The sequence below is a fragment of the Neolamprologus brichardi genome, chromosome 22 (assembly GCF_056152115.1).
Source record: "Neolamprologus brichardi isolate AB-2024 chromosome 22, ASM5615211v1, whole genome shotgun sequence".
Taxonomy (NCBI): Eukaryota; Metazoa; Chordata; class Actinopteri; order Cichliformes; family Cichlidae; genus Neolamprologus; species Neolamprologus brichardi.
Window position 1 is genome coordinate 1218039 of NC_142124.1, and position 26975 is coordinate 1245013.

At 42.3% G+C, this 26975-nt stretch overlaps 1 protein-coding gene across 2 annotated transcripts in view; it reads left to right on the forward strand.

The window, feature by feature from the left end:
• The first annotated feature begins 235 nt into the window (after positions 1–235).
• The window catches only part of tnxbb (tenascin XBb), a 49802-nt gene continuing 23062 nt past the window's right edge, over positions 236–26975 (forward strand). The window contains exons 1-7 of one of the 2 annotated variants that reach the window (XM_087835269.1): positions 271–332; positions 2926–3015; positions 3993–4333; positions 5288–5345; positions 5429–5647; positions 11359–12912; positions 20484–20599. In XM_087835269.1, coding sequence (XP_087691395.1) covers positions 4199–4333; positions 5288–5345; positions 5429–5647; positions 11359–12912; positions 20484–20599 — 2082 coding nt within the window. In that variant the 5' untranslated portion in view covers positions 271–332; positions 2926–3015; positions 3993–4198. Of the gene's footprint in view, positions 333–2925; positions 3016–3992; positions 4334–5287; positions 5346–5428; positions 5648–11358; positions 12913–20483; positions 20600–26975 lie in introns of both variants that reach the window. The other variant, XM_087835268.1, reaches the window with a different exon arrangement.

Sequence of the window (26975 nt, forward strand, 5' to 3'; positions counted from 1 at the left end):
CGTCCTGCAGCGGGGGGCGCAGACCCCTCTGAAACACACGAGAGCCCCTGAAAACATCTAAAAATCAGATGTTTTCCATCTCCAGCCCTCCGCCCAGCAGGGACCTGTAAAGCCCACAGAATGACATCAGAGGGAAACAGAAGAGGAAGAGAGGAGAGAGGGAGGAAAAATTCTTCAAGTATGAGAAAACTTTACTGCACTCCTCCTCCCCTCCTCTTTCTCTCTGCGTCCATCACCCTCCTCGTCCTCCTCCTGCCGGTCAGTCAGTGAGAGAGCCGGACTGAGACGAGACGTCAGCACCGCTGAGGGAAACTCCTCGCCTCTCTGAGCAGGTAGGATGCTGCTGCAGGAACAGACTGCTGGGTTTACACCTGAGAGCGAGGTTCATAAACATTTCATATGAATGTGACGCAGAGGAGATTTCATTTGGAAATTCATCATTTAAACAGCAGAACTGTGCAGCCGTGATTGTTGCTTCTCTTTATTCCAGGACGAGGGTGAAACGAGCAGCTGCTGTTTCACATTCAGTGCCGACGTCTTTCAGAAAATGTTTCAAGTTTTAGCTTCATGTTTCATTTATTTTAAATTGCTTAGATATTTATCTCTTTATTTTTTATGAGCTTTGCAAAAACACGAGTTTCATATTTTGGTCATTTTTATGACTTTTACAAATAAACTGAAAATATTTCTTTTTATTTGTTGGTTGAAAAAAAAACAAGCAGATTTAATTGTTGGACTTTTGAACTTTTGTCTGTTTTCTGTCAGTTTAATGACCAAATTACTTTGATCTTATCAGCTGTAGCGTCACAGGGGAGGATTTGTGGGGTTTGGTGATAATAATTGGCAGCAAATGGAATAGATTCATGTTTTTAAAAATCATAATTTCTTTTACATGATCCAACGATGTGAAACGTGCCGACTGCTGCAGAACTGTGACGGAAATCCTAAAGCAAATATCCAAATCAGGATTTTACAGAGAACCAGGCAGCAATGATGCAGAAACACAGACAAAGTAAAATGTTTTCAGTTTTATGTATAAAGCCAAAGATCAGAGAGACTCGTGCATGTAATAACACATCCTGCAGCAGAATCGATGCAGGTTTATGTTTGGACGTCGTCTCTGTGACACTGAAGTCTCCGTCCTCTGTGATGGACTGAATCAAATAACTGCTTTGATAAAAAAAAAAATCTGCTATTTCAGTCATCAGCAAGTCAATCAGCAACCTGCAGGACTAAAAACTTACAGCATTTTATGACTGCCAACAACTGCAGTTCCTCTAATGTCCACTAGAGGCCACATGTTAGAACATCTGACTGCACAGCAGAATCAAACATTTACAGGTTTACAAGCTGCTAAATAGCTACTTTCCCCCCTTCATGGTAACTGTGTACTGCTGCTAGCTCCATCTCTGAACTGCTTCTTTTTAATGCACTTATCTGACCAATAGCATGGCTGCTGTGAGGGTACACACACAGTCCTTCCTAACATTTCATCCCTTTGTTACTTTGCAAACATTAGCAGGAATCTCTGCACCCACTTTATGGAAGCAGCTTGCTAACTGGGCTAGCTAGTATTAGCATTTACCTTAGCGCGCCACCCTGTGGTCCATATATGCTAACTGGGCTAGCTAGCATTAGCATTTACCTTAGCGCAGCGCCCTGTGGTCCATATATGCTAACTGGGCTAGCTAGTATTAGCATTTACCTTAGCGCGGCGCCCTGTGGTCCATATATGCTAACTGGGCTAGCTAGTATTAGCATTTACCTTAGCGCGCCGCCCTGTTGTCCATATATGCTAACTGGGCTAGCTAGTATTAGCATTTACCTTAGCGCAGCGCCCTGTGGTCCATATATGCTAACTGGGCTAGCTAGTATTAGCATTTACCTTAGCGCAGCGCCCTGTGGTCCATATATGCTAACTGGGCTAGCTAGTATTAGCATTTACCTTAGCGCAGCGCCCTGTGGTCCATATATGCTAACTGGGCTAGCTAGTATTAGCATTTACCTTAGCGCGCCGCCCTGTTGTCCATATATGCTAACTGGGCTAGCTAGTATTAGCATTTACCTTAGCGCGCCGCCCTGTTGTCCATATATGCTAACTGGGCTAGCTAGTATTAGCATTTACCTTAGCGCAGCGCCCTGTGGTCCATATATGCTAACTGGGCTAGCTAGTATTAGCATTTACCTTAGCGCAGCGCCCTGTGGTCCATATATGCTAACTGGGCTAGCTAGTATTAGCATTTACCTTAGCGCAGCGCCCTGTGGTCCATATATGCTAACTGGGCTAGCTAGTATTAGCATTTACCTTAGCGCGCCGCCCTGTTGTCCATATATGCTAACTGGGCTAGCTAGTATTAGCATTTACCTTAGCGCGGCGCCCTGTGGTCCATATATGCTAACTGGGCTAGCTAGTATTAGCATTTACCTTAGCGTGCCGCCCTGTTGTCCATATATGCTAACTGGGTTGCAAAAACACTGAGCCCTCAAAACACAGAATCCAGACCCAGTGGCTGATGTCACAGTAACAACTTCCATTTTTTATATACAGTCTGTGTTGTTGCTGCCAGGATTTCCTCACTGGACTCTTGCTGCTGTGATCCTCTGTGGTCTCGGGAAGCTTTTGGCCAAAGCATGTAAATGTGCTTCCTGATGTTCCTGATCTTTCATCATTCTGTTAGCACAAATGTTAAAGTTTCACAAAGTCAAACCTGTTTCCTGTTTCTGAGACCTGAGATCACTCATGTCTGAAGGTTATGACTGTGTTACTCTATATTAACTAGGTAATAATAGTTTCTGGAGTTGCATCCCTGCTTGCTGGTTTGAACTCTGACTCTGACTCTTTTAATCCAGAATCGCCAGAAGAACATTTAAAGGGTTTATGAGATCTCCATAGACATTTCATAAAATGCCTCCTGGTCATTACAGGGCTATCAAATGATTAACCTGAGTGTGGGCGTGGAGCGACATATTCTGGAAGCAGTGAGGGAACAGCCTCCAGCAGCACTGAGAGTAAAGGTGAAGAGCACATGAGAAGCCTTCATTGTGTATTTTGAGAATTTAATTGCCCTCCTGAGGTTCTCCCGTAGCAGCTGGAACAGCTGTCGCAGGCAGCTATTTACAAGGTAATCGTTCTCACTTAGACACACTGAGCAGAAACTGGCCGAGGTCCAGACGGAGATCTAAATCAAACCGCACATGCAGAAGCCTCTGTGTGTCGGTCGAGGTAGCAACATGTGGACAGACGGAGAGGAAAGGTAGAAGGGTTCAGATCCAGAGCTGAGATGAAGCAGAGACACGATGGACGAGCGGCACTCAGAGAGTCCTGAGGACACCTGCATCAAAAGTTAAATTACTCTTATAGGAGGCTTTAAAATAGCCAAAGACAAATAACAGAAGTCAGGCTGGTGCAAGCTGAAGCTGAAGAGGCATCAGGATCATCACAGCTTCACTGCAGACATGCTTGTTTCACTCCAGTGGACAGTGGGGCCGACAGACCATTCACAGAGCTACTTGTTGCTCATAAATATGCTAACAATGTAAAGTAAAAGTTATGTAACCAGGAGGAGTTTGCAGTGTTTCCTCCTGCACATGAACAGGATTTAAGGTGTAAGTATCTAAAGAAGTCTTACAAACATTCACAGAGCTTCAATTTTGCCTCTTTTTTAAGTAAAGAAACTCTAAACTGGGATCTGTTTGCTCAGATGCTCCACACATAATCGGCTGTTTGGGGCCAAATTGCACTTGAAGTAATATTCGGCGTTGCCAGGCTCCGGCCCGATCCGCATGTCAGAAAATCGGCTGCAGGATAACAAGCTACTCTTTCAGACCAAGTTACTTTTTCCATCAGGTTTTTATTGGCCGCCATGCTCCACTGACGGGCCCATAAACAGCTAATGGCCCCCTATTCCCGCTAATTGTGGCCAAAGTGGAGTCTGCTGCGCTAACATGAAATTTAAGGTGAGCTTAAATGTGTAATTCTGTGTCTCTTCCAGTGGGAAACCCATGGAGAGCAAAGGCGAGAGGAAAAACTCCATCGCCTCTGTGACTGAAGCGAAGTGAGAGCAGGTCCAGATCTGCAGACTCATTCCAGCCGAGTCCTGGAAACAACCGGCTCCGCTGTTACCGGCAAACGTCCGTCAGCATCGATTTCTTTCTCCTCAAACACCCAGGGACGTCTTCTCCTGGTGCCACCCTGGCGATGCTTCCTTTCACCCCCTGCCTCCTCCTCTTCCTCCTCCTGGCCGGCCCAGCCCTCCTGACCCCGTCGACCTCCAAAGAGCTGCAGTTAAGGGGTCAAAGGACACCAAAGGACACCAAGCAGGACTCCTTCAAGGTGATTAAGGGGTTAGCTGAGATAAATGGGCCGACTCAAGACAGGTCAAGTGGTCATCGGGGTTAAACGAGGGTCAGTGTGGTTAAAAGGTTCAGGCAATTCTTCTTTATCTGCTTTTATTTGATGGCCCCTGTAGCGCCTGACTCCTCACAGGAGTTTTAAGTTTTCATATCTGTCTGCAGATGATTCCTTATTGCAGGAAGAAGCCGGTGAAGGCCAGTAATGAACATACAGGCATCTCATTGTTAGGACGTTTGAATCCAGAAATCTGCTCAGGAGATGATGCAAAAGCCAACTGCACAGAGTTCAGTTCCAAGCGTCTGCAGTCCAAACAAAGAATAAATTGCAGAGATTTATCATCAACAAACTCTCGATGTGTTTTAACTGATGACTGACGTCTTTGCTGCGCTCCAGCACATTTTAATGTTGGAAAAAGCAGAAAGTTAAAGCCATAAGCCTCCTGCGCCTTCTGTAATATATCTACCCCGGCATCGCCGGACTAATGTGCAAATGTGAATTTGTCTGGAGCCTTTTTGTTGAGCTCCAGTTTCCAGCGGGCACAGAACAAACTCAACTGGAGAGACGAACAGCCAATCAGAGGAGCTGCGATGAAGGATAATGCTAATGGACTCTTTCAGAAATGACACTTTGTGCTCCAGAGCAGCAGCGATTATTTCACGCCGAGCTCAGTAACGTGAAGAAAGGTGGCTGCAAGAAATCCACAGTCTTAAACCTGAAAAAGTCCAAACACAGTCAGGAAGACGACTCGAAGGTTTAGACTCGAACACACTGATGGGAAGATGGACAATAAGACACAGGAGGACTCAACCAGGACAACAGGAACGTAGAAACACGAGAAGACATATGTGGAACCAACCAGCAGAACACAGCAGGAAGAACATGAAGACTTAACATGAAGCAAAGTGCAATGATTGGTGTTTTCTGCTGTTGCAGGTGGTCATCTCAGAGGGCTGTGCCACTCAGGGTGATGCATCTGATGGGAGTACAGGAGGTAAAGAGTCCGACCTGACCTGGGGTGTTGTAGCTCAGCTCCTACTGCAGAATATAATCACAACCAAATGTCCTCGTTTGCAGGTAAAGAAATTGACCTGGCACCTGGTTCTCCTCTGGTTCTGACCCATAAGATCAAACTGGTTCCCTCAGATTCGGCGTCTGGGTCTGGATCTTGTGGATGCGACGCCGACTTTGCTCCGCTGCGGGAGCGGCTGGAGAGGCTGGAGAGGGAGGTGTCAGCCCTCCGGGAGACGTGTGGAGGGGCTGAAGGAAACTGCTGCAGCTCAAACGAAAGCAAAGGTAAAACTGGATATTTCTATTAGATCGACCTCGTTTCTTACCTTCAATATTTATCTGTAGAGCAGAAGGACGCGACTATCAGCGTTAAAGAGGGCACACTTTTATGTCAACAGCACTCTTACAGAGCGCTAACAAGTAGAGGTGGGAATCACCACACATCCCACGATACGATATTATCACAATACTTAACGCACGATACGATATTATTGCAATTTTTAAAAATATTTTGCGATATTCAGATTCTGTACATAAAGGTAAACTTTATCAATGTTCATTTTCTCTAATATCAAAGTCTCACACTCAGTCTTTCTCTCATTTCAGTTTGATTGTTGACAAACTGAACGGTTTGTATTACAGTCTAGTCCAACTTAACTGAATCAACCATCTGGTACAATTATAGCTATTCTGAACTATGCAGTTTATGAAAACTATGCAGCCCCTTCAGCAACTGAAGAATTTGAAAGTAAATTAAAACAAAATATAATTTTACATTAAATAAAAAAGTTTTAAACTTAATTAAAATAAAACATGTCTTAAATTAAAATAAGTAAACTGTCATGTTTATTGCTGCCAAAAACAAGTTAAACACATTTGGACAGTGAAGGAATGTCAGGATTCTTGCTCAGAAAAAGGATCAACATGCTCTGAAGTCAGAGCACAAAAACCTTTTTGTAACAAAATATCGATTTCTGCTGTCCCTGTATCCATACATTATTAGCAAACAAAATATCACCATGCTACACAGTATCCATTTTTTCCCCACCCCTACTGACAAGCTTCCGTTACAGAGTTCCCTCAGGAGGTGGAGGAGACCAAAGAAGGAGATAAAAACCTGGTTCAGTGGGCGGAGACAAACTCTCTGTAACGGCTGCACGTTTAACAAGCTGACAGATCAACTTAAAAGATCAACATGTGACTCATCTGTTGTAAAGTTAGACTTGTTTTATATCCACCAAATCACAATAACAGTCACCGGCAGCCACTTTATTTAGACTAAAGACGAACAGTAGTACAGGAAATACCCAACAATCATATGATCCCTGTGAGCATGCACTTGGCAACAGTGGGAAAAACTCCCTTTTAACAGGAAAACTCCATCAGAACCAGGCTGAGGGAGGGATGATCATTTGTTCTCCAGATCATCCATCAGTGTGTGAATGTTGGACACAAAGCATAGAAACTTTAATGGGTGAGTGTTGTATAAAGAGCTTGGCGTAGAAGAAGTCACCTGATCGAGCACTTTTCCTTTCTTCGATCCCTGAAGTGAGGAGCCGATCTGATGCTTCATGGACGTTTATAATTTTAGCATCTTCATTTTAAATATTCTTAAAGTTCCTCACATGCCGAAGCTTTAAAGACCGGCTGTAATTCTGTCGTTTTCATATAGAAAAGACACATTTTCATGTCACGTCTAAACATTAAATGAAACGTGAAAAGTTTTTCATTCACATGCAAAAGAATAAAAATTCAAACTGAATTTGAGACGGTGATCAAAATCATTCGTCATGCATGAACGAATTCTTCATACCAGGCTGGAAAAAATGATGGTTTCTCATACAAGAGGACTTAAAACAGCTGGAGGAGCAGGAGCTGCATACAAACCTTTAACAGACACAAAGTCGAGGTCGTGTTTGTTCCACCTCAGTGCCAAAAATCCAAAAAGTAATAAATTAAATAATCAAATGTTTTCAAACTTTATCAGAAAGACGTGCAGCAGATCGTGAGTCATGTTTTCAAGGCCTCGAAGCTTCGAGAAGAAAGAAGTTCTGGAGCTTTAGGAAAGACGAGGTTTTCCATCACATGGCTCCAAAGTCACCCACAGTTGATTTCATCAGTGTGGAGCTGATGATGTCCTGCAGCAGCTCCACAGTTTGAACCCCAACCAGCCAAAGATCCACTCTAAAAGCGCCTGAAGCACGTTGGTGAGGTTAGCAAACACAAACTCCAGACCAAATGGAGCAATCAGCTCACGCATGGATGAAAAAGTAAATATAAACCGAACTCTGGCACAGCGAGCAATAATCCTATTCATGAAAATAAACACTGGGGATGTTTGGGAGGATTCTGATCAAAGAGACGCAAGCACACAAACAGACAAACATCGCAGTGAGAGAAGGAAACACGAGAGAACAGCGATTAATGCGAGTCTGCATCAGCAGGCGCTAACCTCCCCGCCGCGCAGCACGGCAGAGCAGCAGTCGAGTCTTACAGCGGCTGATCTTTAGCTCGTAATTACAGTGAAAATGACCCAAGATGTTGTTGGTCTGCAGCACAGAGTGTGTTCATAGCAACATATGTTTGACAAACACTGGACTCTATTAGATTTGTTAAAGAAACGTTCTCTGTGTGCGCTCCAGGTTTTTTTACTGCTGAATTCTTGTTTTGTGAGGGCATCGCTGCAGCAAAGTCTGTGACAGCAGCGTCACTCCAAACATCCACACCAAACGTGTACCTGGTGCCAAAGATGACACGCCGGAGGAACGGCCACGATGAGACAGAGGTGCCGCCCGTTTCCCAGGACGTTTTCAATCTTTGCTTCACGATGACACTCACATTTATAAACCTTCCTTTTCACTCGCATTTAAAACACAACCAGAGTGTCAACAGCAGCGCAGGATCCATCGACTGCATTACTGCCTCGCACCGTGACCAATGAGAGGCCACAGACATGTCTCTGCTGACGATTAGCTCTCTGAGCATGTGGTTTCTATTCTGCAGGTTTTTGTCTTTGTTTGTTTTTTAAGTTAATTTCTTGAAAACGTTTCTCATAATTTCACAAACATTTATCTGCGTGCACGATGGAGGTTTTCTGCAGTTTGGTAACGAAACACAGGAAGTGTCGTCTGTGAAGGTTCTCAGTCATCCAGCTCATCGTGGTCGAAGACGCTCGGAAAGAAAAGCATCTGGACTATTCTCTGCTTAATCACATTAGCCAGGTGTGAATCGGCTGTAGGTCACAGCCAAGCTTTCAGGTCAGCTCATTGTGAAACCTGGCCCCACCCTATCATGTGATGTCCTGAGGTCAGGTGGCCCAGGATGTGAATGGGCGTTTAAATCTAAATCTTTCTCTTCATGTGTGAAAACACGTTTTTTGGAAATCTGACCTGACAGCTGAGAAGTCTCTGATTATAGTAATTAGATTACCGTTACTTTCCCGTAGGAACGCTGCGTTACTGCGTTACTAAAACCGTGATTTTTTTGCGAGAATGTCTCATGACAGTGACGTAAGCGAGTGCGACGTTCGTGACAACAGCTGTGTGCAGATCAACAATGGATCATATATCGAGTGCAGAGAGAGTATGAGCGTGCAGCGTTTAAAGCGTGGAAGTACTGACCTTACTTTGAGTTTGATTCCATAAAAAGTGACAAAAACATTAGTGTCCGTTGTGCGTGGGAAGAAAACTTCTTTTTACAGCGAAAAAACCCCTAAACTTCCAAACAAGCACCGAGTAGCTACGACGTAATGGGAAACTCACAGAGAAACTCGCGGATTCTTCCACTGACCGCTGCACACCTGCACCAGGGTAACCCTCCGCCTACCCCACTCCTGCTTTACAGGTGAAAATAGAGCAACAGGACCGTTAGTCTTTGACTTTATTTATTTTCTGCTGTGTTTTACTTGCATCTATTTGAAAGACTGAGTGTAAACACACAAAATATTTTATTTTATGTGCTGGAATGTGCAGAAAATAGGTTTAAATATTAAACTAATTTCTTCCAGTCAGAGAATGTTGCAGATAATTAAATTTTGCTTGATGCATAAAGTTAAAAGATTAAAACTAATAAAACAAGTTTTAAAAAGAGATTTTTCCATTTGATTACATTTTGTATGATGATTATGCAGAAAAAGTAGAATTGGGCTGAAAGATCTATCACTTTATCACCTATTCAGGGTGTAAATCGTGTTTTTAAAAAGTAACTAAGTAACTAATTACTTTTGAAAATAAGTAATCAGTAAAGTAATGGGATTACTTTTTTGGGGAAGTAATCAGTAATTAGTTACTGATTACTTTTTTCAAGTAACTTGACCAACACTGCTCAGAAGCACATCAGACCTGTTGAATATTTCACCACCATCTGTTCTTATGTGTTCTAATAGTTTTATGTTAATCTAATAAAAAAGTAAAGTAGACTAAAGCTGTATTCTACTAATAGAATATGTGTTTTTCTTTGAGTCTGACTGTGTGATTGGATTATTTTCAGAGATGATCACATTACAAACTGGCAGAGATTAACCTGTGAGCTGTGTGTGTGTACTTGTATTACCTGAAACATGGGGACCCATAGATTGTGAGGACATGGGGGAATAAAGCAAGTGATTATGGAGACTCATTAGGAAATTAATTAAAGTGATTGTAATTTACTCCAAAATCATTACCCAAAACTGGATAAAAAGTTAATGTCCTGCTTTTAGTTTAGGTTCAGAAAAGTGAATGTTTTGTCTTCTGAAGTGATGGAAACGGGAGAGACTGTTTATGTGTCTCTGTCTGCAGCTCTGTGCCCAGTGTGATCTCAGCCCCATCTCCGCCCAGTCCACCCATGCACAGCAACAACACTCACACACACACACACACACACACACACACACACACACACACACACACACACACACACACACACACACACACACACACAGGGGATAATCAGTCACAACAAGGCTGTGTTACACTCTATTTAGAGAGGATTAGACGTCCACCCCCCTTCACTCTACCCCCAAAACTGAGGCAGTGCAACAAAGGGTAACTATCTGGTTCTAACTCATTCAAGACGCTTCATTCATCCTCCAACAAACCACATTTATGACTGAAGTGATGCTGATGGCAACCTTATGTTTTGGATATCTAAGAATGCATTTGACCTAGTCAATACTATGATGCAGGATATCTGCGTACCATTAATTAATGCTTCGATCTTAAATATGATCAACCTATCTCTAATAATCGGCTATGTACCACAGGCCTTCAAGGTGGCTGCAGTTAAACCTTTACTCAAAAAGCCATCTCTAGACCCAGCAGTCTTAGCTAATTATAGGCCAATCTCCAACCTTCCTTACATATAAAACATCCTTGAAAGAGTAGTTGTCAAACAGCTAACAGATCATCTGCAGAGGAATGGTTTATTTGAAGAGTTTCAGTCAGGTTTCAGTGTTCATCACAGCACAGAAACAGCTTTAGTGAAGGTTACAAATGATCTTCTTATGGCCTCTGACAGTGGACTCATCTCTGTGCTTGTCCTGCTAGACCTCAGTGCAGCATTCGATACTGTCGACCATAATATCCTATTAGAGCGATTAGAACATGCTGTAGGTATTACAGGTACTGTGCTGCAGTGGTTTGTATCATATCTATCTAATAGACTCCAGTTTGTGCATGTAAATGGAGAGTCCTCTTCACACACTGAGGTTAATTATGGAGTTCCACAGGGTTCAGTGTTAGGACCAATTCTGTTTACATTATACATGCTTCCCTTAGGCAGCATCATTAGAAGACATAGCATACATTTACACTGCTATGCAGATGACACCCAGCTCTATCTGTCCATGAAGCCAGATAACACACACTCGGGTTTCCAAAAAAGGAAGTCAGGATTTCTTGTAGGATCTCTGAACTGATGTCACAGATATTGTAGCATGGTTCAAAATGGTTTAAACTGAATTTAGCTTGTTGCCATGGTGATCAGGAACCTGTTCTTGACCTCTTCCTGTCCATCAGGTGCTGGATGCTCCATCAAACCAGAGACCAAGGAATGCCCCAGTGAGTGCAGTGATCAGGGTCGCTGCGAGGATGGCAAGTGTGTCTGCTTTCCTGGATTCACCGGGCCGGACTGCAGCCAGTCCAACTGTCCCGGGGACTGCAGCAACAACGGGAAGTGTGTGAATGTCCAATGCGTGTGCGATCCTGGTTTCACCGGTCCTGACTGCTCCCTCAAAGCCTGCCCTGATAACTGCAACACTCACGGCAGGTGCGAGAAAGGCAAATGTGTGTGCAACAGTGGTTTCACAGGTCCCAGCTGCTCCGATGAATCCTGTCCCGGAAACTGCAAAAAAAGAGGGGTCTGTGTTAACGGACAGTGCGTGTGCAATCCTGGTTTCACCGGTCATGACTGCTCCCTGAGATCCTGCCCCGATAACTGCAACAATCAAGGCAGGTGTGTGAACGGCAAGTGTGTGTGCAACAGTGGTTTCACAGGTCCCAGCTGCTCCGATGAATCCTGTCCTGGAAACTGCAAAAAAAGAGGGGTCTGTGTTAACGGACAGTGTGTGTGCAATCCTGGTTTCACCGGTCATGACTGCTCCCTGAGATCCTGCCCCGATAACTGCAACAATCAAGGCAGGTGTGTGAACGGCAAGTGTGTGTGCAACAGTGGCTTCACAGGTCCCAGCTGCCTCAACAAATCCTGCCCCAGCAACTGCAACAGGAGGGGGCGCTGCATTAACGGGCAGTGTGTGTGTAATCCTGGATTCGCTGGGCCAGACTGTTTAAAGAGGACATGCCCAGACAACTGCAATGACCGTGGGAGGTGTGTTAACGGTAAATGTGTCTGCAACAGTGGCTTCACCGGTGCAGATTGCTCTGAGGCAGTCTGTCCTGAAAACTGCAACAACAGGGGGCGCTGTGTGAATGGTCAGTGTGTTTGTGATGATGGATTCAGTGGTGCAGACTGCAGTGCTAAAGGCTGCCCCAACAACTGCAACAACAGGGGGCGCTGTGTTAACGGACAATGTGTCTGTGAGGATGGATTCAGTGCTGCAGACTGCTCTGAAAAAACCTGTCTAAACAACTGCAACAACAGGGGGCGCTGTGTTAATGGACAGTGTGTTTGTGATGATGGATTTACTGGCGAGGATTGCTCCGTAAGAACATGCCCAAATGACTGCAACGACCGTGGCAGGTGTGTTAATGGTAAATGCATATGTGACAGCGGATTCACAGGTGACGACTGCTCTGAAAACACCTGCCCCAACAACTGCAACAACAGGGGGCGCTGTGTTAACGGACAATGTGTCTGTGACAGCGGATTCACTGGTTCAGACTGCTCTGAAAAAACCTGTCTAAACAACTGCAACAACAGGGGGCGCTGTGTAGATGGACAGTGTGTTTGTGATGATGGATTCACTGGTGCAGACTGCAGTGCTAAAGGCTGCCCCAACAACTGCAACAACAGGGGGCGCTGCTTCAGAGGGAGCTGCGTGTGTCGTCGGGGGTTCACAGGACCAGACTGCAGTCAGTGTCAGGAGGGGATGACTGGGCCCAACTGTGATGTCGGTGAGTCAAATCTTCCATTTATCTTCTCCATATCCATCTATCCATCTATCTATCTATCGATCAAGATATCGAGATATCGATCGATCGAGATATCTATCGGGATATCTATCTATCGATCGAGATATCTATCGGGATATCTATCTATCGATCAAGATATCGAGATATCGATCGATCGAGATATCTATCGGGATATCTATCTATCGATCGAGATATCGAGATATCGAGATATTGAGATATCTATCTATCGAGATATCGAGATATCTATCGAGATATCGAGATATCGAGATATCTATCTATCAAGATATCGAGATATCTATCGAGATATCGAGATATCTATCTATCGATATATCGAGATATCTATCGAGATATCGAGATATCTATCTATCGAGATATCGAGATATCTATCGAGATATCTATCTATCTATCGAGATATCGAGATATATATCTATCTATCGAGATATGTGTGCACGAACAGCACAAAGGAGCAAAGTTGCTATAATTCACTGTTTTAAGAAAGACAGCTTGTTTATTTCCCCACCAAGCCTCTTTAAATTTGACTTGGTAGACTTGGCTTTAACCACAAATAGTCAAGAGTTGGTTACATTTATGGTGGGGGCATGGACGGAGCCAGAAGCTGAACAGTAAGGTGGAAAATGAAGCCAAAGCACCAAAACTGCACTTCCTGTAAAGTCCAGTTGAGTCAATCTTGACCGATTACTTTGCCCAACAATACAGCAGGAAAAATGTCAACAGTCTGGTAGACAAACATCTTGATGCATGCTCAAGCAAACAGGTAAGTAAACCCCAAAGGTTTGAAAATGTTCCTCTGGATGTAGAGCTTTCAGTGGGAGAAACGTTTCGTCACTCATCCAGGTGACTTCTTCAGTCACCTGGATGAGTGACGAAACGTTTCTCCTACATCTACGTCCAGATGAACAGAATCAAACCTTGGGGATCTAGTAAACAAACATAGTTTTTGTTCCTGTAGATAATAATCTCTTAACATCAACTACACCCAGGGTGAATTTCTTAAAAGTTGAAGTATGCATAGTGGTGTGGGTTAAAGTTAGGGACATGGTTACGTTGGTGTATGTCTTTCCTTTATTTTGTGTAAAATGCATGTTTGTGTCTCATTCTCATCTGAAGAACATTTGTTCACCATGAGAGGATCACATTTAATTGCAGTGGGAATATCTGTTTGCAACAAATGTGCAAAAACCACACATTTCTTCTAAAACTGTCATTCTGGGGTTGTTTAATTTGATAGAGTTTTGCAGCATCAGCCGAGCTGCGTACTTCTTTCAGCCATGTTTTCTTGTTGTTGTTGTTGTTGCCATTGTTGTTACCAGGGTGTGGTAGCCTATTAGCACGCCTGTTTGGAGGCTGTTCACGCTGCAGTGATCCGAGTGACGGAGCAGTTTCATTAGCCAGAGCGGTAGAGTCCAGACTCCATAAAACTCCCTCAGACAGCTGCACAGGACAGCCGCATGTGTGTGAGAGTGTTTTCCCAAATGCAACTGACCACTTACTGGAGTGGAGGGAGGGATGTCCCACAGCCTGACAGCCCACTGAGTAAACACAGAGTGGGCAGCAGAAAGTGTGATGTTTCCATCCACCTGCTGCAGAGACCCCAGTAATGACACAATCAGGAGAAACTGTTGGCATATTTAAATGATGCAAAAACATTTGATTGGAAACAGATTTTTTGTGAACACTGATTTTCTTTCCTAAACATAGCTACAGATGCAAATACATAACACTGAGCCAACATCCAAATATTATGATTTCCTTTAGCAAACGTTGCCTTTTCACATTATTTTGGACAGTTGTCATTTATTTCTTTAAAACATGCAAGTTTTTGCTGTTATTATATTATTTGGGGGGAACTGGATATTTCCCTCCAGTTTATGACCACGCGCTGGTCAGAGATGATGGTTGGTTTCCCAGTGCATCATGGGAATCCCCCGGCAGCCTACGTCTATTGCAGCATAACTAAGGGAGGATTCAGGGTCACCTGGTCCAGCTCTAACTATATGCTTTAGCAAAAAGGAAAGTTTGAAGCCTAATCTTGAAAGTAGAGATAGTGTCTGTCTCCCGAATCCAAACTGGAAGCTGGTTCCACAGAAGAGGGGCCTGAAAACTGAAGGCTCTGCCTCCCATTCTACTTTTAAATACTCTAGGAACAACAAGTAGGCCTGCAGAGCGAGAGCGAAGTGCTCTAATAGGGTGATATGGTACTACAAGGTCATTAAGATAAGATGGATTATTTAAGACCTTGTATGTGAGGAGCAGGATTTTAAATTCTGGATTAAACAGGAAGCCAATGAAGGGAAGCCAAAACAGGAGAAATCTGCTCTCTCTTTCTAGTCCCTGTCAGGACTCTTGCTGCAGCATTTTGGATTAGCTGAAGGCTTTCAGGGAGTTTTTAGGACTTCCTGATAATAATGAATTACAGTCGTCCAGCCTGGAAGTAACAAATGCATGAACTAGTTTTTCAGCGTCACTCTGAGACAGGATATTTCTAATTTTAGAGATGTTGCACAGATGGAAGAACGCAGTCTTACATATTTGTTTAATATGTGCGTTGAAGGACATGTCCTGGTCAAAAATGACTCCAAGGTTCCTCACTGGAGGCCAAGGTAATGCCATCCAGAGTAAGAATCTCGTTAGATACCATATTTCTAAGCTTTTCAGGGCCGAGTACAATAACCTCAGTTTTATCTGAATTAAGAAGCAGAAAGTTAGCGGCCATCCAGGTCTTTATGTCTTTAAGACATTCCTGCAGTTTAACTCATTGGCGTGTGTTATCTGGCTTCATGGACAGATAGAGCTGGGTGTCATCTGCATAGCAGTGAAAATGTATGCTATGTCTTCTAATGATGCTGCCTAGGGGAAGCATGTATAATGTAAACAGAATTGGTCCTAGCACTGAACCCTGTGGAACTCCATAATTAACCTCAGTGTGTGAAGAGGACTCTCCATTTACATGCACAAATTGGAGTCTATTAGATAGATATGATACAAACCACTGCAGCACACTGTAAAAAAAATTGTAATATAACAGTATTTTACAGTTTTGTTCTGTTCTTCTAGAATATCATTAAATTTACATCAATAGACTGTGATTTTACATTTCAAATGTAAATTAACGTAAAATGTAATAAAACATAATTTTCTTGTTTTTTAAATTTATCTGTCTATACATGAGCATATTTAGATTGTTAAAATAATTCACAGATGTATCATGATTTCACAAATATTTGTCCGTTATTTGAAGGATTGAACTGTTAAATTCAAATGTGATGCTATAGAAAAATATATCAAATGATTCTTATAAACTTTTTTTTACATCAAATAATAATTTTTATTATTGATATTTAGAGCGATCGTGGCTCAAGAGTTGGGAGTTCGCCTTGTAATCAGAAGGTTGCCAGTTCGAGCCCCGGCTCGGACACTCTCGGTCGTTGTGTCCTTGGGCAAGACGCTTCACCTACTGGTGATGGGCAGAGGGGAATTATAAAGCGCTTTGAGGGTCTCAAAAAACGCTATATGAATGCAATCCATTATTATTTAAACCAGGACCCCAAAGCGCTTTACACAACGAGTCATCCACCCATTCACTCTCACATTCACACACTGGTGATGGCAGCTACATTGTAGCCACAGCCACCCTGGGGCGCACTGACAGAGGCGAGGCTGCCGGACACTGGCGCCACCGGGCCCTCTGACCACCACCAGTAGGCAACGGGTGAAGTGTCTTGCCCAAGGACACAACGACCGAGACTGTCCAAGCCGGGCTCGAACCGGCAACCTTCCGATTACAAGACGAACTCCCAATTCTTGAGCCACGATCGCCCACGATATTATTCATATTGCTGCATTCATTGACCCTGTTTATAGGTAATTTCATTGTTTAATCACATTAAAATGTTCCTAATTTAATGTTTAAAAGCACTTGAAAAAGGCAAAATCCCATGTAAAATTAGGGCAACAAACTTTATTGTCATTACTGAAAATAACCGTATTTTCATGAGGAAGTTCTTTTCTGTTATTTTATGGTATTATTTTGGCGCCCCAGAATATTACTGTTTTTTTAGGATTTTTTGTGCACAGTACCTGTGATACCTACAGCGTGCTCTAATCGCTGTACTGAAATATTACCAGCTGTAAAAACAAAGTGCTGCATTCGTTTCCAGCTGAGCTGCTTTGCAGTGCAGCTTCTTGACACCGACTTGCTGCTTCCTCCAAATATCACATGTTCATTATTCTCCACTGTTGTTAAGGAGTCATAGCAGTGGGACATGCCAAGTGCTGAAAAGACCATCACAGCTTCATCATGTTGATGCCATTACTGTCCCAGTGTGAGACAAAGTGCTCTCAGAGAAAACAACTGAAATGTCTGCCTGAACATAGAATAGCATAGAATAGAATAGAATAGAATAGAATAGCATAGAATAGAATAATCCTTTAATTGTCCCACAAGGGGAAATTTGGTTGTTACAGCAGCCAGAAAGACACAACAAACAGGACACAGAACAGAAACATTTTTCTTACATATTTAGGACAATGGTTACTATAAACAGAGAACTGTACAGTTATTAAATTAAATAAAAATAACTACAGATAAGAGACAAACCTAAAAAGGCACGTCTAGATTTCTTTAAAGTGTTTGATTGAAAACACTCAAACGTGCACATTTTGTTCTGATAAATGTTTATTTGAGTTTTTGTGTCTTTAAATGTATGTTTGTGTTGACGTGCCTTCCACACGATGGCCGTTGGCTATAAATTTAATCAGCTGTTGACACACAAACCCAACAAACTTCAAAACGTCGTGGCAGCTGAAATCGATAAAGCTTAAAGGAACCATCACGCAAAACAGAGCAGTGAGAGTAAAGCAGCGATAAAAGCACAAAGGACACAGTCTGATAGACGCAGACACAAAGCAGATGGGATCAAACGAAGAAATATTTATCAGTCTGATGACGTTTATGTGCAAAAGAAACTGTTTGATGGAATAATGTTGCAGAATGGGGAAGCTTTTATTGTGAAGGCGCTCAGCCAAATAATGCTTCTTTACATGTGTAACATGCACGCTGAACTTGAGTAGCTGCCTCCCACGAGCAGCGCATTTTTCAGTTTGACTGTTGGAGGCTGATGGAGGCTGATGGAGGCTGATGGAGGCGGCCTCCGTGAGCCGGAGGTGTTGGTTTGTTTACTGCGCCTGTGTTTGTGCCGTGCTGCTGCGGTGTGAGGGATTTAAACCATCCCAGAGGAAGTTTGAAATAAAGTCACGACGTTCCCTCTGGGAGGAAATAAAGTTGATCCAGACGCAGCAGTGACAGGAGAGGCGGGGTCATTGGCGAGTCCGTCGGGCTGTTCTCATGAGCTGACTAAAGAACACTGATGGGCAGCAGACGGTTGGATGAGATACGCTTCTTTGTATTTTTACTTTCTTTTCATTAAAGTTTCATTAAACATTTTTCTGAAGAACAAACAACTGAAGCAAATGAAAATTCAGCTGCTGTATTTCCAGCTGTGGTGCAGAGGTTACATACATGTGATGATTACTTCCATACAGTGCTGTAACAGTACAGTAAAAATGCACCTTTAAAGGTAACCTGGTGTTTTCCAGTGTTACAGTGTTACACAGCACTGCTGTGGGTTGCATTAAGCACACAGGAATATTAATGTAAGTTACATTAGGGGGCATAAGCAAATAAAGAGCTTTTCTGATGTATTATCGCCTCAGTAAACTTATAGTGAATGTGTTGGCAAGCAGCTTATTTCACTTCCTGTTTGTGGTCACCAGAAGATTCTCCTAGCTCTCGATCGGTCTCAGCCAGCTCCTGCTGCTCTTCAACTTTCCCCTCAAAGACTGAAGTCTGCCTCTTCTTCCTCATCTGAGCTCATGCTGTGGCTCGGAAATCACGGACCTGGATATGAGCCTTAATGAGAAAACCACCCCTCACCACTGGAGCAGTATCGTTTTCAACCTGCACAGCAGATAGAATAGTTTGTCCTGTTGTTGTGGTGCCAGGGAGCTGATGGTTTAAGTTTCATTAAGGCTGATGCCAAACTCTGATAAATGCATCACTTTGGTTTGGGTAAGATGGATGAGAAAAACCTCCTGCTGCAGGACAAACACTTGTTCCACTGCATCAATCACAGGAGAGAGAAACGAGAAGGAAGACCTGCAGGGTTATTCAGCAGCGTCGACCACACGGTGCATGGACAGGAACGTTTGTGATGACGTGACTAAACTGTGGCGCCGATGATGTTCATCTGTCCGTGATCCATCTGCAAGTTACTGAATACAGCCATTATTATCATTATCATTATCATTATTATTATTATTATTATTATTATTATTATTATTATTATTATTATTATCATCATTATCATTATTATTGTCATTATTATTATTATTATTATTATTATCATTATTATCATCATCATTATCATTATTATTATTATTATTATTATTATTATTATTATCATTATTATTATCAACATCATTATTATCATTATTATTATTATTATATTATTATCATCATTATTATTATCATTATTATTATTATTATTATTATCATTATTATTATTATTATTATCATTATTATTATCAACATCATTATTATCATTATTATTATTATTATATTATTATCATCATTATTATTATTATATTATTATCATCATTATTATTATCATTATTATTATCATTATTATTATCATTATTATTATTATCATTATTATTATCAACATCATTATTATCATTATTATTATTATTATATTATTATCATCATTATTATTATCATTATCATTATTATTATTATTATTATTATTATTATTATTATTATTATTATTATTATCATTATTATCATCATTATTATTATTATTATTATTATCATCATCATTATCATTATTATTATTATTATTATTATTATGTTTGTTGTGACCTGATGAGTGGAAGAGCTTGAAGCGTCACTCCTGGATTATACTGCCCAAAATATATCCCTTCTCTCACCCCAACCAATCACAGCAGATGGCCCCGCCCCTCCCTGAGCCTGGTTCTGCTGGAGGTTTCTTCCTGTTAAAAGGGAGTTTTTTCTTCCCACTGTCACCAAAGTGCTGCTCATAGGGGGTCATATGATTGTTGGGTGTTTCTCTGTATCTATGAAGCGCCTTGAGGTGACTGTTGTTGTGATTTGTTGCTGTATAAATAAAACTTAATTGCATATTTGCTCAGTAAACGCGCACTTGTTTTAAACAGTTGATAGCATGTTCTGTCGATTGGCAGTCTGCTGTGCTCCACTTTCAGTGGTGGTCATGTAAAGGTGGAGAGGGTGGAGCTGCTGTAGGTGTTGTATGGTGTTGGTGGATGAAGCCAGGTCATCTACCAGGTGAAGAGGTTGTGTTTGTTGTTGTGCTGCTAGCTGCTTTGCCTCTGTCCTATAACATGAGGTCAGCTGAACAGGAGTTTATGCCGCACAAACACATGGAGACAAACGCACACGGTGGTGTTAGCATGCCTGAGTCTCATTGTGCAGCTAAGTCTGTGTTTCTCTCTTTCAGTCATGTCTGGTGTTTCCCGGCTGAGCACTCGGGACATCACAGACACGTCAGTCGCTTTGGTTTGGACTCCGCCTCCTGTCCAGTATGAGACCTACTACATCACCTTCAGCAGCCAGGTACGCGGCAGGTTAAGCTTTAAAGTCTTTGAGTTTCACTTCTCTACCTCCTCAGTGGTTCTTTGGCAAACATGCAGACTCCAGCATCAGATCACCTGAACTGAATTCATCAGTTTAACTGAAAGCAGCAAAAAAAGTTTCATTCTTAAAGAAACGTCTGTTGTTCCCAGAGAGGGGCACGATTTCTCCTGTGAGACGTGTGACGTGTGGAGATTGTGTCGATCTGAAACTCTGCCCATGTTAGACAGAAGCATCCACCACTGTAACTGCATATACGACACATACAGTAATGTACATGTTTCCAATATGGAAAAGCAGAAACGCCCCATTTAAAACTGAATAAGGACATTTTTTAAAATGAATAAAATGTGAAGCCAGCTGCTGTTTTTCTCTCACACTGTAAAAATCTGTTCGGCTCACGCACATGTTTCCATAATTCACATAACAGATCCACAGTGGAGCGCCTCACTGTCCCCTTCTCCAGGACCTTCACAGGTCATGTAGAGAGGGTGGAGCAGTGTGGAGGACACGCTGTCCAAAGAGGTCTGCAGGTAGAAATATCAAACTGTGGTGCGTCGTCGTTCACAGCCTGAAGCACAAAACTGCTGAGCTCAAAATGAACTTCAAACATTTGACACACACCATAAAAATGCTGCTTTATGTGACGCAGTAATAACAGCAATCACAGTTCGTCTGCAAACCTGCAGGATATCCAAAGTGTAAGTGATGGTGGTGTGTTGGTCTTTTATTTTGAAGGACACGAACCGTCTGTCACTTCCATGACAAACACCTGTAAGAATGACCTGTGAGGTTGGGCTGCAGTGCCAGAGGAGATCTCTGGGCTCCATAAACACTAAATTACTGGAGATTTTATGGCGTTAAACTTCAGTGACGCCGTCCGCTGAGCGCAGCTTTGAGACCAAAGCGCCACTTTCATGTTTCCGTGACTGGAAGTGAAACTAAGCGTCTCCAGATGGCGGCGAAAGTCACAATTTTGACATTTCAAAGTCAATTAAACAGAGAAAAGTAACCTACAATATTTTTTACTTTGGGGGGTCATTTTAGCTACCACTCAAAGGTTTAGGAGGTGGAGGTTTACACATCCGCTCGCTCGCTGGTTCACTCTCCAGGTGGAGACAGAGCTCTGCTTCGGGGTCATGTCAGTAGGTGGATGTGGAGGAAAGCTACCCGCTGCAGTGACCCCGCGTGACGGGGGAGCTGCTGTTTATGTCTTTTTCCAGCTAATTTGCAAATATTTAATAAACATCAGTAACCGTGGTTATTAGAGTGGGTTTGATTTGGAAAGTGATGGGGACATAAATTTGTTGGAGTGTCAGGATCCTGCCGGGTTTGGACCGATCAGCGCCGTGTGGACCGTGTGGTCTTTAACCCTTTAAGACCTACCATAGAACCAAGTCAGCCAGAGCTTATATTATATTTTTACATGCTGTGGAGCCATTTTTGGGAGCATTTCAAGTTGCTATACATCAATACAACCATTACAGTCTAAATTTTAATAATATGCATGCATTAAGTGCATAGTAATTATATAAATTACAAAAAAGTCCAATAAACTACAAAAAAATTGAAAATCTTTTTTGTTTTTTTAACATATATTTCTAGTTAGAGAAATTTAAGAGGCTTATCCCTCAAAACTGTAAATACAAAAAAGTTGCACAAAATAGTTTCCCACCACAGGAAATTTATTTTGAGTGTCTTCATAGTTTTATTTTTGAAATACACCAATTTTTATATACTGCAGGAAAAACAAAAATAAATATTATAATGCAAATTTGCAAAAAAGCAGCATATGCATCAAAATAAACTATTTCCAGCAGTGCAATATGAGTCCTAAACATCCCAGAAACCACACAGAAAGTCATGAAGTCAAAGATAACTTTTAAAAACACCAGTATAGGCTCATGAGGCTATATGGTAAAAAACTACATTTCCACAAAATGATGTCACTTTCGGTTTCAGGCAGGTCATGGCGGACATGCGATAGTTCGAGCTGATGGACGTAGGAAGTGTTATGAACAGCTGATCGGATCGGCAAAGCGTGTTTCTGGAATATTATGTTTTTGTTGCTGCAAGTGCTTTTTATGCAGTTTTTGCAAAGCTATATGTGGAAGGAAACTGTGACCGAGGACAAGCTGATGGCATAAGATGTAAGTACAACTCCTCCGGTTTCATATGCAAAAAAAATTTTTGCACTAGCTCACGTGGTTGCAGAGCTACAGGGATTTAAAAGTAGTTATGCAAAACAGAGCGTGCCCGCTCCGACCGGTTTTAAAGGGTTAAAAACCCAGCATCCACCTTCATGCATAAACTCATCAGCCTGCTCTACAACACGACTGTATTCAGTGTTGTTAATACATGACACCATGAAGCAAAGTTTTATTATTTAAAAAAATCATTAGCAGTGTTGGTCAAGTTACTTGAAAAAAGTAATCAGTAACTAATTACTGATTACTTCCCCCAAAAAGTAATCCCATTACTTTACTGATTACTTATTTTCAAAAGTAATTAATTACTTAGTTACTTAGTTACTTAGTTACTTTTTAAAAACACGATTTGCAACCTGAATAGGTGATAAAGTGATAGATCTTTCAGCCCAATTCTACTTTTTCTGCATAATCATCATACAAAATGTAATCAAATGGAAAAGTCTCTTTTTAAAACTTGTTTTATTAGTTTTAATCTTTTAACTTTATGCATCAAGCAAACATTTAATTATCTGCAACATTCTCTGACTGGAAGAAATTAGTTTAACATTTAAACCTATTTTCTGCACATTCCAGCACATAAAATAAAATATTTTTTGTGTTTACACTCAGTCTTTCAAATAGATGCAAGTAAAACACAGCAGAAAATAAATAAAGTCAAAGACTAGCGGTCCTGTTGCTCTATTTTCACCTGTAAAGCAGGAGTGGGGTAGGCGGAGGGTTACCCTGGTGCAGGTGTGCAGCGGTCAGTGGAAGAATCCGCGAGTTTCTCTGTGAGTTTCCCATTACGTCGTAGCTACTCGGTGCTTGTTCGGAAGTTTAGGGTTTTTTTCGCTGTAAAAAGAAGTTTTCTTCCCACGCACAACGGACACTAATGTTTTTGTCACTTTTTATGGAATCAAACTCAAAGTAAGGTCAGTACTTCCACGCTTTAAACGCTGCACGCTCATACTCTCTCTGCACTCGATATATGATCCATTGTTGATCTGCACACAGCTGTTGTCACGAACGTCGCACTCGCTTACGTCACTGTCATGAGACATTCTCGCAAAAAATCACGGTTTTAGTAACGCAGTAACGCAGCGCTCCTACGGGAAAGTAACAGTAATCTAATTACCGTTTTTGCAATAGTAATCCCTTACTTTGCTCGTTACTTGGAAAAAGTAATCGGATTACAGTAACGCGTTACTGCCCATCTCTGTTGCTAAGCAACTAATTTTACATGTTTGAACTTCGTAAGATGGTAATATTTCTTAGAGGTGCCTTTGAGTGGTTTTAATAAAAACTGCCTGATCCTGGTTCTGTTGGAGTTCTTCCTTTCCACCGTCACCAAGTTCTTGCTCGTAGCACTTTTGGAGGTTTTCTCCCTAAAACAGCAAAAATCAGTTGTGAATGCGTCACTGAGTTAGTCTGAGCTGGGACACGGCACAGAGATGTGTGTTTTCAGATCAAAGCAATAACACATCTGCACTTTCTCTTTAAACCTCGGGCATTGCAGAGGTACGATGGCTTCAATTATGACAGGACAGTTTGACAGTAGAAAAGAAAGATGGAGGAGAAACCTGGACTCGCCCCAGAGTGGCTGCTCAGCCCACCACGACCCTCCAGGCAGGGCAGGGATTTTCACCAAGCTTCATTCTGTTGACAAAGAGTTTAAAAACCATTCACTAAATATAGAAACACCGAATCTGTCTCTCCTGTGAAGAAGAATAATAGTAATTATGCATCAGTTAATGTCGGGCTGATGTTTGCAGCAGCTGCAGGAGGACGGCCGGCTGATGGATTTCCTTTTTCATTTCGTCTGCTTTCCCTCCGTTCAGCTCATTTTGGCTTTTCGTTTAAAGCCAAACTCGTTCCATCTCAGCCGGATGCGCTTGGCAGTCGGAGCCCATGTGGAAGACACTAACACCTCATCTCCTGCTTTAATCATGTGCTGCATTTCCTGCTGATTCTCCTCAAACCACATTTGAGCACTTTTATTTGCTTCCCTCACAGGAACCTTAAAGCGCTGACAGTGAGTGTCGTTAGCGACGGTGTTAGCAACACAAACACAATCATATCAAAAAATAAACTGCAACATAGCAACAACGTCCTCGGCCCGCTCGTCTGATGTAACCGCCTGTAGGGGGCGCAGTAGCGTAGCTTTGTCTGATGAAGCTGTTCATCATTTGCTCGCTTGTAACAGCCAAGCGTGCAAGTTTGTGCAAATGAGTTCAAGGTGTTTCAGTTTGAAGCAAATGTCAGCGTTAGACTGTTCAAAGTGATGTTTGCAGGACAGGACGTGCAAATATGTAAAAGTGCAGTTTAGGAACAGTTTAACCATGAATGTGTATTTGGAGCCAGAAATAAGGATGTGATTGTTTCTGAGAGGACGTCATGCACACAGACCTGCTGTGGGACAGTGAGAAAAGCACCGAGTGGGTGTGGCTTATTTGGCAGCACAGCTTAGCTTTTCATGATTGGATTAATGTCCTTTGGACAGACGAGACCAAAGTGGAAAATGATGTCCACAATGCAGAGCAGCACCTCATACCAGCGCTCAGCACGGTGGAGGAAGGACAATCATTTGGGCGGAGCTCTGTTCACTGTTGAGGCCGTCCGTCCCACAGCTAAAGCTCGACAGGGTCATCAACAGGACAATGATCCAAGCACGGCAGCAGATCTCTGACAGAAGAGCTGAAAGAGGAAAGAGTCGAGCTGATGTGAGAGCGCAGACGTCAACCTGACTGAGAGACTGTGCATGAATGAGTGGAGTGGCCCAAGTTCCTCAGCGACGACGTCAGAGACCAAAGAAGTCACACAGGAAGTCACCACTTCATTTCCTGCTGCTGACTGATGCAGTGTTGAGTTATGGTGCAGTTAGTTTTGCACAGGACTGCAGAGGATAATCATGTTAGTGAAAAACTAACGTCATTCAGCAGCCTTTTAGGTTTATTTCTATGCAAATTTCCTGGAAACCTTTTACGGACTGAGTCGGGACTACAGCACGCTTCAGTCATGTGCTTTTAACTGAATTATTACCTGAAAGTAACAGGTAACAATTCAGTCACATATGTCAAATATAGTGACTTATTCTGGCTCATACATCATTATCTAATAAGTGTAAACGTTTCTGTTTCCATTTCACCATCTGGCACCAAACACTGAAACGGGAGAACATCATATAATTTTGATGAAATTACCAGTTTTTCTGGGATTATATGGAAACTGTTTGCAGGAAACCAGGAGTTCAAACTCTGTGTGCCAAACATGATAGAAAACAGCTTCCCTCCATCTATCTCAGTGTGTGGTGGTGTCTGATGCCCTGCAGCCAGGCCCTCCATGTATGGTCATTAGCTGCGTGATGCATGATGGGTCTGATCAGTCTCCTGGTGTAAAAACACTAAATTGTCCTTTTAATCACAGAAGTATTGAGATGCTTTGTAACCTGGGCTTCACATGTTCATCAGTCTGTGCACAAACATGTGCGATCAATCGGCTGCAGAGGGCCTTACAGAAGGGAAAATTACTAATTGCGTTGGTATTTGTGAGTTTAGGAGCGGCAGGAGAGAGAGGGGGGGGCCTCGGCAAAACCACAACACGCTTAAACTCGTTCTTTCTACATCACTTAAAATCAAAACTGTCACTGAGATAAAAGAAGTCGCTGCTTTACATTAAACACACACACACACACACACACACACACACACTGGCCTCCTCTCAGACATGTTTTCTCACACACACAGTTACAGTGATCGCCTCATACTGTAATTTTTCTTCCCGCTCTGACATCATCGAGGGATTAAGACTTAGTAATGACTTTGTTTGGAACGACTAACAGCACCAGAGAGACAAAAGGAAGGAAGGATGGATGGATGGATGGATGAAGGTTAATAGGCGGAGGAAATGATGGAGACTTGGCTGAAGAGGGAACAAAACTGGAGCTGAACTTCAGATCGACATGTGTTCGTCTTTACGAACCCACAGAGGGGAGACGTTATCCTGAAGGAGTCCAAACACAGACGGAAAACAAAGAGAGACAAACAGATGAGGAAAAGGGGAAGGAAGAGAAAACAGGAGTGGAGTAGAAAGGATGAGAGATCGGTGCTGATATGTGCAGTTACATGTCACTCGTTTCACTCGTCAGGTCTCCAAAGTTTGCATCATTTTAT